The sequence below is a fragment of the Kryptolebias marmoratus genome, linkage group LG2, assembly GCF_001649575.2.
Source record: "Kryptolebias marmoratus isolate JLee-2015 linkage group LG2, ASM164957v2, whole genome shotgun sequence".
Taxonomy (NCBI): Eukaryota; Metazoa; Chordata; class Actinopteri; order Cyprinodontiformes; family Rivulidae; genus Kryptolebias; species Kryptolebias marmoratus.
Window position 1 is genome coordinate 31,910,845 of NC_051431.1, and position 11,711 is coordinate 31,922,555.

At 39.5% G+C, this 11,711-nt stretch overlaps 1 protein-coding gene across 1 annotated transcript in view; it reads left to right on the top strand.

Annotated features, from left to right (window-relative positions):
* The window catches only part of psmd2 (proteasome 26S subunit, non-ATPase 2), a 17,945-nt gene extending 7,220 nt beyond the window's left edge, over positions 1 to 10,725 (top strand). Inside the window, exons 6-21 of the mRNA XM_017438866.3 lie at positions 274 to 432; positions 625 to 769; positions 1,876 to 1,936; positions 2,065 to 2,211; positions 2,304 to 2,410; positions 2,866 to 2,993; positions 3,126 to 3,213; positions 3,283 to 3,445; positions 3,533 to 3,634; positions 3,730 to 3,881; positions 4,912 to 4,995; positions 5,225 to 5,393; positions 6,878 to 6,972; positions 7,048 to 7,174; positions 7,278 to 7,396; positions 10,125 to 10,725. Of these exons, the coding sequence (XP_017294355.1) occupies positions 274 to 432; positions 625 to 769; positions 1,876 to 1,936; positions 2,065 to 2,211; positions 2,304 to 2,410; positions 2,866 to 2,993; positions 3,126 to 3,213; positions 3,283 to 3,445; positions 3,533 to 3,634; positions 3,730 to 3,881; positions 4,912 to 4,995; positions 5,225 to 5,393; positions 6,878 to 6,972; positions 7,048 to 7,174; positions 7,278 to 7,396; positions 10,125 to 10,307 (2,029 nt within the window). The 3' untranslated portion in view covers positions 10,308 to 10,725. The remainder of the gene's footprint in view (positions 1 to 273; positions 433 to 624; positions 770 to 1,875; positions 1,937 to 2,064; positions 2,212 to 2,303; positions 2,411 to 2,865; positions 2,994 to 3,125; positions 3,214 to 3,282; positions 3,446 to 3,532; positions 3,635 to 3,729; positions 3,882 to 4,911; positions 4,996 to 5,224; positions 5,394 to 6,877; positions 6,973 to 7,047; positions 7,175 to 7,277; positions 7,397 to 10,124) is intronic.
* The last annotated feature ends 986 nt before the right edge of the window (positions 10,726 to 11,711 follow it).

The window sequence follows — 11,711 nt, forward strand, 5'->3', positions numbered from 1 at the left end:
GAAACACTGGGTGCCTTTAAATCTCAACTTAAAACCCACCTGTTTAGAGTTGCTTATGGCTAAATTAGGGTTAGAGTGCGGGTTTTTGATGTTTGTCTCTTTCTTACTGTTTATTCATTGTCACATGCTGTTTTTATTTTGTTTTTTAATTATTTAAAGCACCTTGAAATGCCTTGCTGCTGAAATGTGCTATACAAATAAAATTTGATTGATTGATATATGAATGAAGCCTAACTCACTAAAATATCGGCATGTTTTGCCTTTTTTTTCTAGCTGTGTGAGTTATGTTCCTGAACCAGAGAACTCAGCACTGCTGAGGTGTGCCTTGAACATCTTTAGGAAGTTTAACCGTCATCCGGAGGCCCTGCGCTTGGCCCTGATGCTCAATGACATGGAGCTGGTAGAAAACATCTTCACATCCTGCAAAGACATGTAAGGACTATGGAGCAGAAAGTTTACTGTACAAATCTAACTCTTATTAAACCAACTTTTAGAGTGCAGACATTTTAATCACAGTAATAAATAAAATGATGCGTTCATTTATGTGTATTGCTCTCCTTTGAGACAACCTCTTCGTCTTAATGGATGGTGTCAAACAAACACACTATCTGTGTTTTGTCCCAGAGTCATCCAGAAACAAATGGCCTTCATGCTGGGTCGTCATGGCGTGTTCCTGGAGCTGAATGAAGACGTGGAGGACTATGAAGACCTGACAGAGATCATGTCCAATGTGCAGCTTAACAGCAACTTCTTGGCTCTGGCCAGAGAGGTAGAAGAAAACAGACTACAGAGCAACACATTTAACAGAAATTGTTCGTTTTGCTTTGCTTGACTAGGAAGTTAGTTATCAGAACTTACTACAGAAAAACATTAATACTAAGGACATTTATTTGTACACAATTAAAAAAACTGGATACAAGTGGTGTAGAGTCAATCAACACAAACTGACACCACATTTAATGGTGTAGTTATATGTGACTCTTGGTTCATTCAAATGTGCTATGAAGCAGTGAATGGTCTGATTTTGGGTTTAAAATGTGGTTCGCTGAAATTTTGTTGCAGATCACAAATACCAACAATTCAGTATGAGCTTCATAGTTGGTCCACTTTCTATGGTGTGTTGAGGACAGCCTGCATGTTATAACCCTACCCTCTGTCAGTGTTTAAAGCAAGCATTACTGTTTGACATGGGCTGCTATACAAATGTAATGTTTACAAATCCTTTGGATTCCTAAAGCATGAAGGTACATTGGACAAAAGTAAGGTGATCGTCATCAGGGTGAATCTTTAAGTGCTAATACAGCTAGCAGAAGCAAATATGGCACACAAAAAAGACATCTTACACCTTTAGGTACTCAGTTCTTTTTATTTTACACCAATTTCAAAAAAGTTAAGATGTAAAATATGTAAATAAAAACATATCGCAATAATCTAAAAATCTCACATACCCATATTTCATTCACAATGGGACATGGTAAACATACTTTTTAAGCTTCACTTCTATGTAAGCAGACAAATTCCACTGAGATCCCAGATGTCTTTCTCAAGGGAGCCCTGGGCCTGATGTGAAGGAAGAAACCCAGATGGTGTTCACATGTGGCAGCTTCTCTGTGAATGACAGTAAACTGTGTTTACAGACAAGGATTTGTGGAAATGTTCCTGAGATTCTTCAGTTTCTTGAACTCTAGATGATGCTTGAAATCCTCCTAATTGTTCATGGTCCTCGACAGATGGTGTGAAAATCAGGTGGCTGTGATGATCTTATACAGCCTTCCACAGTCCCACTTGGAGAATAATGAAGTGTGACTGAAGCTTTTAGTTCTCATAATCACACATTTGACTTTTATGTACAATAATCTTGGTTTGATTTTCCAGTTGGACATCATGGAACCCAAAGTCCCAGATGACATCTACAAAACCCACCTGGAGAACAACAGTGAGTCCATGTTTTTGTTTCTAAGTTTGATGACAGACGTACTCAGCTTCATTAAACGTCCAAATAATGGGTGGTCTGATGAATGATGTGAACATTTAATGTATGATTGGTTGTGCTGTATGTGGCAGGGTTTGGAAGCAGCGGCTCCCAGGTGGACTCGGCTCGTATGAATCTGGCCTCTTCTTTCGTGAACGGCTTTGTTAATGCAGCCTTTGGACAGGATAAGCTGCTGACAGATGATGGCAACAAGTGGCTGTACAAGAATAAAGACCATGGTAGAGAAACACACCCTCCCTGTGTCTGAGATTATTTAGACTGGTCTCATGGATTGGTTTTTCATTTGCTCGTTGTGATTCTATCTCCACAGGCATGTTGAGTGCTGCTGCCTCTCTGGGGATGATCCTGTTATGGGATGTGGATGGTGGTCTGACTCAGATTGACAAATACCTCTACTCTTCTGAAGACTATATCAAGGTACTGTCAATTTAAGATGTGCTAAGAGGATTAAAGTTCTCTGTCGCCACAGCAGGTTTTTGTCATTTGGAACGGGGCCAGGACAGAAAGCTATCTGTAAAAAGAATTGTTTTAAAATACTGTGGTTTTTTTGTTGTGGTCTTGTTGAAGCCGTTCAATCTAATTATGATGCAGGGATTAAACTGATGCTGCAGTTTTAGATGTGATGTATCTAAAACTAGATTATAACCCTCACTCTCAGTGTCCACTTTGAATTGGATCAGTCAGGATTCAAGACTGACCATGTTTTTACTTCTAGGAGTTGTCTTAGTTTTTAATCAGTGGTATTTATTGTAATAATAAAACTCATGGATTTGACTTTGGTGTCATGTGAATTGTTCTTTAGGTTTTTTGTGAGAGGAAAAGGTATTGTTCCAAGGGCAAATAAACATGTTTTGTTTGTACTCTGTGTGCAGTCTGGTGCCCTTCTGGCCTGTGGCATTGTAAACTCAGGAGTGAGGAACGAGTGTGACCCAGCTCTTGCTCTACTCTCGGATTATGTTCTCCACAACAGCAACGTCATGAGGATAGGTGCCATCTTTGGGTGAGGATGTTTACATGTTGGAATAAATATGGTAAAGCACTTTTTGTGCTGGGACCAAGTTTTTGCTTCTTAAGACTGAAAGTGGTGGTATGTCTTCACTTTGAAGGCTAATAGCAGTTTTCTTGGTTTCAGACTGGGTCTTGCCTATGCTGGCTCCAACAGAGAAGATGTCCTGTCTTTGCTCCTTCCTGTCATGGGAGACTCCAAATCCAGCATGGAGGTATGATGGTTTATTTCCTCCTGAGGCTCAGTTCAGCATCATTTAAGTGTGTGTGTGTAAAATCTCCAGGTGGTTGGAGTGACGGCACTGGCATGCGGTATGATTGCTGTGGGGTCATGTAACGGTGATGTGACATCCACCATCGTCCAGACCATCATGGAGAAGAACGAGCAGGAGCTGAAGGACACGTACGCTCGCTGGCTGCCTCTGGGTTTGGGACTCAACCACCTGGGTTAGTAAGGACACTGCATGAGGATGATAAAATAAACACTCAGTTTTCTCAATTATTTTAAACTCATTGGGATTTCCTTATCTTTAGGCAAAGGAGAAGCAATTGAAACAACCTTGGCAGCTCTACAAGTTGTCCCTGAACCTTTTCGCAGCTTTGCCAACACGCTAGTAGACATCTGTGCATATGCAGGTGAGCCTTGGAGCAATATCATCCAGATATCCGCCTCTGTATCAGCCTGCACGATGCTAGAAACACTGAATAACTGTGCTCTCCCTTCTCTCTAGGGTCTGGTAATGTGCTAAAGGTGCAACAACTTCTCCATATCTGCAGTGAGCACTACGAAGCCAAGGACAAAGAAAAAGAGGAGGACAAGGACAAGAAGGATAAAAAGGACAAAGACAAGAAGGAGTCTGCTGCTGACATGGGTTCCCATCAGGTCAGGACTTTAAGAAGTCATATACCCTTTTTAGGAAGTAATACAGATATCTGGGGTCTTGTTAAAATGCCTTTAACGTGTTTCATTCCTCACTGTCTCCGATGTGTGTCCCATTGGTGTATGAGTGGAGTTTAAAGCTCTGATTGGTGTCTACAGAATGATTTCCTCAGGTTAGCTTCGTAACGCTGCTGTATGTATGTGTGTGTGTGTGGATGGAAATATGAGGGCAGATTGTGTTGCAAAGCTACATAAGTACAGTCTATTTACCATTTTCAGGCTTTAGTTTTGAAAAAACAAAGTTACAAGAAGTTTTAGACTTGAAGGTTTTTTTAAACAGCCAACTTTTTTTCTCTCTAACAAAGTTGTCTTTGTTTTTATGTCATCTCTGACATTTCTTACACTTAAATATGTTCTTGGTGACAAAATTCCTAGCTGATTAAACAAGTAAAGTGATAGTTGATTTTAGAAAACAGTATTTGAACTTGCAAGGTTTTTGACGTCAGTAGTTTGCTGAGTTTGGTTAACATTAGCAGTCATCTTTTTATTTATGAGTGGGTTTATTTTCAGGGTTTCCCCAGTGTATTATAAGCCTGGTGGGCTGTCAGCTTTAATCACAGCCGGCCGGCCGGCCGGCCGGCCAGCCGGCGAGCAGCCACCTACCACCAGGCTTTGCATCTTTTCTGGGGGAAACCCTGATTTTAGATACGTTTTGCTGTCTTGTGATTGTCTGTTTAGCCAAGATTCAGCTATAATTTGTTTTTCTGAACTACTGCTGACAAACACACTGATTTTTTAGATGTCATTTATCAGTTTTTCCACCTTGCATGTTGACAACATTCAGCCATTAGTATGGAAAGATGGGGCTGCTGTAATATGTAAAGCATTTTATGCATGAAGTGTCTCATTTTAATTCTTCCATCTAGTGTTTGTTTTGCAGTCAGCAGTGGAACCGAGCTCAGCCAGCTGAGTAACTTCACGTGTTATGAATGCTGTCTTTGATAACGTTGATGTGGCTGCCTCTCCTTCTCAGGGCGTGGCTGTTCTAGGTATTGCCCTGATTGCGATGGGGGAGGAGATTGGTTCTGAGATGGCACTGCGAACATTTGGACATCTGGTCAGTCACAATATTTTCTCTTTACTTGTTGAAATTCTTGTAGAAACTCTCACCACCAATACTTCCTTGTTAAATTTCTCCACTAACAAAAGCAGTTCTTATTTCTTATAAAAGAAATGAAATCCTCTTTTTTTCATGTGTGTATTTTCGCTGAGATGCCGTAACCATTCCACATTTTCCCAGTCTTTGTTTCTGATTTTTCTTCTCTGCCTCTCATTTGTTCCTGCAGCTGCGTTATGGTGAGCCCACCCTGAGGCGAGCCGTACCCTTGGCCCTGGCCCTCATTTCTGTGTCCAACCCTCGTCTCAACATTTTGGACACCCTCAGCAAGTTCTCTCACGATGCGGACCCAGAAGTGTCTCACAACTCCATCTTTGCCATGGGCATGGTGGGCAGTGGTGAGTGTCCCCCTCAGGATAAAGACTCCACAGCTGCTGCTGTACCTTACTCAGTTTCTGAAGTCCAGAAATCTTTAAATCTTTACTTTATTTTGTGTAGTTTTGGTACAATTTGTTGTATCTTCCACAAAGACTAATTTTGTGTGAAAATAAAAACTGACACCACAGTGAAGCAAAGTCATTTAAACTTTATATATAAAATTACACAACAAAAAGTAAAGGCTAGAATTTCTTTCCGTGTAAAGAACCAAGCTGTGTACAGCTGTCTACTGACTTGTGTGATTTTTCTTCAAACAAATATTTCTCTTAAAATAATTTTTAAATGCATCTTGTCATTGATCATTCTGTTTTTTCACTATAAGATTACATTTTTACAGAAATTGTTGTTAATTCTGTGAAGCTCAGCTGCTGTCAGGACAGAAGATGAGACATGTTGCTGCTGGAAAGTTTAAATTATACCCTCATTTCCAGGCCAAAACCCTTGAAAGGGAAACCTAAACGAGCTAAAATAAAGCAAAAAAAAAAAAAAAATCTGTTGCCTGATGGTTTCCAGTGGCCGATACATTTGTCCAATCGGCTAACTCTAACATTGTGTTCACACTCCAGGCTCGATTCAGATCTGATTTTTAAATTTGATATAAAAACTTTGTGTGTGTGTGGTCGTTCATCAGACTTCAGTGTGAACAGCCTCATCTTGCTGCTTCTCACCTACTTCTGGAACAGGAGCTACATCCTGAAAATGGGAACAAACTCAAATTATTGATCCCATCACACTAGTACTGATATGATCCAACACAAACATCTGTATCATGTGTTGGTGTAGATTCTCCATCATCCAGGACATAAAAAAGAAAACAACAAGACCTCTATTCTGTAGAGTTCCAGGCTTTAAACTGCATTACGTTGGTATCAATGTTTGGATCGACTTCAGTGACATTAAAGTCTGATGAAAGGCAACATGACTGTTCAAACTGCTGTTGCTTTGATAAACATCAGATTTGTCATGTTCAGATTTTTAAAAAATCAAAAAAAAAAAGGATTTGGCCCATTTTTGGCTGTAGTGTGAACATAGCCTAATTTACAGCTGACCTTTGAACTCCCTCATCAAACATAAGCAGAATGTTAAAATATCTGTCTGGAGAATCTGGCCTTTCGTCGAGGACAGATCCAGAAAACTATTCATGGGGTGTAGCAGAACTGAATGGCTTGTTGGTCAGGAGAGAAGCATGGGCCTTCTGTACCTGACCAAACCTGAAGTACAAGCGAAACCTAAACTCAAACTCTTTTTGTCTATCCCCTCCCCGGAGTCCAGAAACTTAACAGACAGTCTGTAAAGTTTAAAGTTTTTATAGAACAAAATCACAATCAAGTATTTTTTTTTAAGGACACAGCATGTTTCATATTTGTTTATCATTAAACCAACTCCTTTTTACATTCAAAGATATTATTATGCCAATAAGCTGTCCATCATTGTTTGTCCCCAGGCACAAACAATGCTCGTCTGGCGGCCATGCTGCGACAGCTGGCTCAGTATCATGCCAAAGATCCCAACAATCTCTTCATGGTGCGACTGGCACAGGTGGGTGGCTGAACGGAAGGGAAGTGTGAGTGTGTTTGGAGCCGTATTGATCCTTTGTTGCTTGTGCCTCCACAGGGTCTGACTCACCTGGGCAAAGGCACTCTCACACTCTGTCCCTACCATAGCGACAGGCAGCTGATGAGTCAGGTCGCTGTGGCTGGACTGCTCACGGTGCTCGTTTCTTTCCTTGACGTCAAGAACAGTCAGTTTATTTTCCTCCACACACTTTTAGTACTGTTCTGTTACTGGAAAAATCCATCAATCTGAGGCTTCTGTATGCTGATTGTCCTCTGTGTGCTTTGCAGTAATCCTGGGCAAATCTCACTACATTCTGTACGGTCTGGTGGCAGCCATGCAGCCACGGATGCTGGTTACATTTGATGAGGAGCTGCGGCCGCTGCCTGTGTCTGTTAGAGTTGGACAGGTAAAGGCTGTCATTAAAACGGCTGTTTCAGCTGTCACTTTGACACTTGAGCAAAGAGGTGTGAAGAATATAAAACTCATCAAAGCACAATATACCTTACCTTACCTGCCTGCATTTAAAGTAGCAGAAAATGACACCTGCACAGAACGATGGTAAACCTTTATCTTTTTTTTGTAATTCAAGTTTTTATTAAGTTTTTAAAATTTAAAACATCAAAAAAGGGAGCATGACTTACAGAACATAAACATAAAATAAAATACAGTGAGAGGCAAAATCATAATTATAAATTAAAATAATAATAATTGCACCCCAATCCCACGATTGTAGACTGTCCCACTGTCCCATCACAGCCTCATCACAGACATTCACACAAAGCTGTTTGACATTTAGACATGGATCATCTTTACTTACACCTTAATCCTTTATCTTCATAGGCTTGCTTAAAGACGTAAGGCTCTGAATTTTTCCATAATAACAAGCAAATTCTGAGTAATGGTCTAATCAAAATCAAATTTCATTGATTGAAAAAGATGTAATTATTTAGAAGACAAAAAGAATAGTTTTCTCATCTGTTTCATCTAATATCAGTAATGTAGAACAACAAATTACTACAAAATATGGGGCTGAAAAGCTTTGGATTGTCTTCTGCTGAGAATCCTGCAAATTGAAAGTGTTATGAAAAGAAATTGTGTGTAGTTAGAATTTAAGTACATAATGGATCAACAAGTTTAACTGTTGTTTCTCCACAGCTCCTAAAAACATCCTGGTTTCTGAATCAGTGTAGGATTGTGTGTAGGGCTGCAACTAACGATAATTTCAATAATCGATTAATCGGGCAATTATTTTCTCAATTAATCGATTAATCGGTCGTCTTGGAATTCATTCAGTCATTCATTTTGGCCCACATAAAAAAGTTATCTGTATGTAAAGGAGTAGGTTGATGTAAAACTTTTACTACTTTCTTATTTTTAAATAAATCAATATAAATTCAATTCAACATTCTCACTTTATATACTTAGCTCTCAAGCAGAAAATAACAACAGCTTATTTACCACCCGTGTTTCACATCTCTAAAAAACTTACAACTAAATCAATTAAACACACACACTACAAGTACCATTAAAACAATTAATTACAAAAATAAGTAGATGTAAATTTAGTTAAATGTTGCCTCACTCTTCACTTGCATACAGGTGATCGACCCATGACTAAACATTACTTTGTGATGCCACCGGGTGGCGCTGAAAGCAGCGTGCAGTTTCCTGTATGCTAACTGCTGCTAACAGAGCTCACAGAGCTAGTTCTGCTGCTGAACAACTTTAAGACTAAACACAAAACCCTATTCAGCAGATTCTAACCTGCAGTGAGTAAAACATGCCCCCCAAAAACGGTAATTTGCAGTGAGGAAGAGGAGCCGTAGCTTCTTCATCATCATACGGAGCGGACGGAGCAATGACTTATATTTGTATTTGGGACGGAGTTTGTTCAGCAAACGCGCTGCGGGTGACGTCACCGTTTCCGCAACAACGTTAGTGACGCATAAATTGCGCGACACACATCGATAATGAATTTTGTTGCCAACGCTTTTATTATCGAATTTTATCGATTCGTTGTTGCAGCCCTAATTGTGTGTAACATCAATGTTTAAATCTGATACACTGAACTGTAGTAACAGTGATGCTGTTTGCTGACAAAGTTAGGCATCAGCAAACCAATATGAAGATGAACTCTTCTGACGCAGTTTAGTCATGCAGGGTTTGTTGCCACGGTGATCCTGACAGGGTAAACACTGACCTTTCAACATATTTTGAACAGTTTGAAGTGGCTCATGTGGAAGGATAATAAACAATTGATATCTTACTTGATGAAGATAAATATATATTTTTTATAACGACAAATCTGCGTCCAGGACCAAACTGGATGTTCTTGCTGCCAAAGAGCTTGTTCTTGTTGGAGTTTTTGTTTTGTGTTTTGCTGCCAGTGTTTAGAAATCAGGACACCTGTTGGCTGAAACACAAGACCAGTTTTTGCTTTGATTAATGTGTTGTTGTTTGTTTATTTAGCAAACCATGACAGGAATTGCTTGATTTAAATCAACAACCCTTAGAAGAACTTGCTTATTTAAAGTAAAATGGGCTACAGTGAGCTGGTTTATTTTAATTTTCCTACTTGATAGTTGTGTATGTACAGGCACGCCTTTGTTTTTTTGTTCTTGTCTTAAAACAACTCCGGCTTCTATTATTTTAATATATGGTTATTAGCATAGATTTATCTGCTTATTTGAATGCACAAGTGGGATTTCAGGAATATTATATTACTTCTGTTCCAAAAAACTCCAGAATAGAATATTTATTTCATTATATTATTATATATATTTATTTATATTTATTAATTATGGCGCTGTAAAGGTTGAAATATTAGAATTTGTCACGAACTGCTCTGAAATACTAAAGATTTCTTTGGAAGTGAGTCCAGTCTGAGTGAACCTTCTTCAAATCAGGTTCATATTGGTTATTTTGGCAGAAACAGGACGTTCCTGCCAGAAGTACCTCAGGTGTTACAGGACGTTCTACAGCTAGCTGCTACTTCTGCACTTTAAAACCATTTATTTCTGTGTAATTAATGAGTTCATAACTTTGACATAGAACAGCAGTTCAGAATGTGTCCTGCCTGTAGCTGTCAGGTGGAAGGAAGTGACATGTCTAATGCTTGTATGTTGTGTTGACAGGCTGTGGATGTTGTGGGCCAGGCAGGGAAGCCCAAGGCCATCACAGGTTTCCAGACTCACACCACGCCGGTGTTACTGGCTCATGGAGAGAGGGCAGAGCTGGCTACAGAGGAGTACCTCCCCGTCACGCCCATCCTGGAGGGCTTTGTTATTCTCCGCAAGAATCCCAACTATGAAACTTAGATTGCATCTCTTCTCACAGGCTTTCCCTTACTTGTAAAAGTGATATTACAGTTTGGTTGTTCATTGCATAGCTGAAAAACGTCTTCATTTGCAGTCTTTGGTCCAGTTCCAGCAGCCATTAAAGATGGATGGGTTGTGTGTGGTTGCTTAGTAACCCAGGACCTGATTCTCTTTACATCAGTAGTTTCTCTCCCACCTGTACAGACTCAGCTCTTTGACTGGCCTAGGACCAGCTGTAAAGGTTTTGGTTCCAAGTCACTGAATAGCTACAGCTCATTCTGTAAAAGTGACCCAATCCACGGTCATCTTTTGTACCTAAAACATTTAAAAGTATCTTTTTTTTCTTTTTTGTCGTTACAGTGCAGAAGGTGAAATCAAAAATAAAACCCGATCCATTTGTTGGAAGTTTGTTAATGTCTGTGCGTTTGCATAATGTGTCACATTATTTTCTATTTCTAAACCTATCTTCAATCGGCAATAAAAATAATAAAAAAAAAACTCTGCCAGTAAACATGTACACATTAAGACAACTTCTGTGATTAAATAACCATTATCAAAAACTTGAAAAAGAAGTGTAAAACTTTTATCAAAATGAGATGACAACAGTCAGAGAGAGAGAAGCCTTGGAATGGAAACACTTCTCCAAAACAACACTAAGGACTGAGTCCTAACAGGAAGTTAAAGATGGAGAGGGAGCCCCGCTGAGTCACACGTGATCATGAGACTCGATGCCACGTGGTAAATCTACTATGTTCACACTGACTCTTTCTGGCTTTGATTTTTATACAAGAAATGTATAATGTGTCTGTCTGAATCACCACATTTATGTGATTAACTACTGTTGCAAGTCTAAGCAACATTTGGTGCACATATCCTGATTTCCCTGAAGCTTCAGCTCCTTCCAATCTTCGATCCTCCAGCATATTGTTGTTGTTTTTAATTATCAGGCATGTTTTACTTTTACTCTAGTATTCTTACTATATTTTATAAAGACGGGATGTTACATGCCTGCTTGTTGACAATCCATCTGTCCAATAACTTGAGCTTCTCCACTGCCTCGTTCAGCTTTCATTGGGTTTATTTCATGTAGCTGACATGGTTTTACTCCAGTGGGTTGAATTTTAGGAGGATCTAGTTTAAAGTGAAGACCTACATCATTTCAAAGACGGCATGTCTTCTCATTCACACACGTGTGTGTTTGTTGACATTGCTCCTGTTTTGGCAGCCATTTTGGATCATCCACGACATCACAAATTCTGATTAAACAATGAGAGGGAGTGCATGATCTCTGTTTTTAAATCTATATGTAGGGCTGAAGAGCCAATGTGTGAGTAGACCGTAAGAGGAGGAAACTAGAGAATCCTGCAAGGATTAAAGTTCTCCATTGCCACAATGAATTTACAT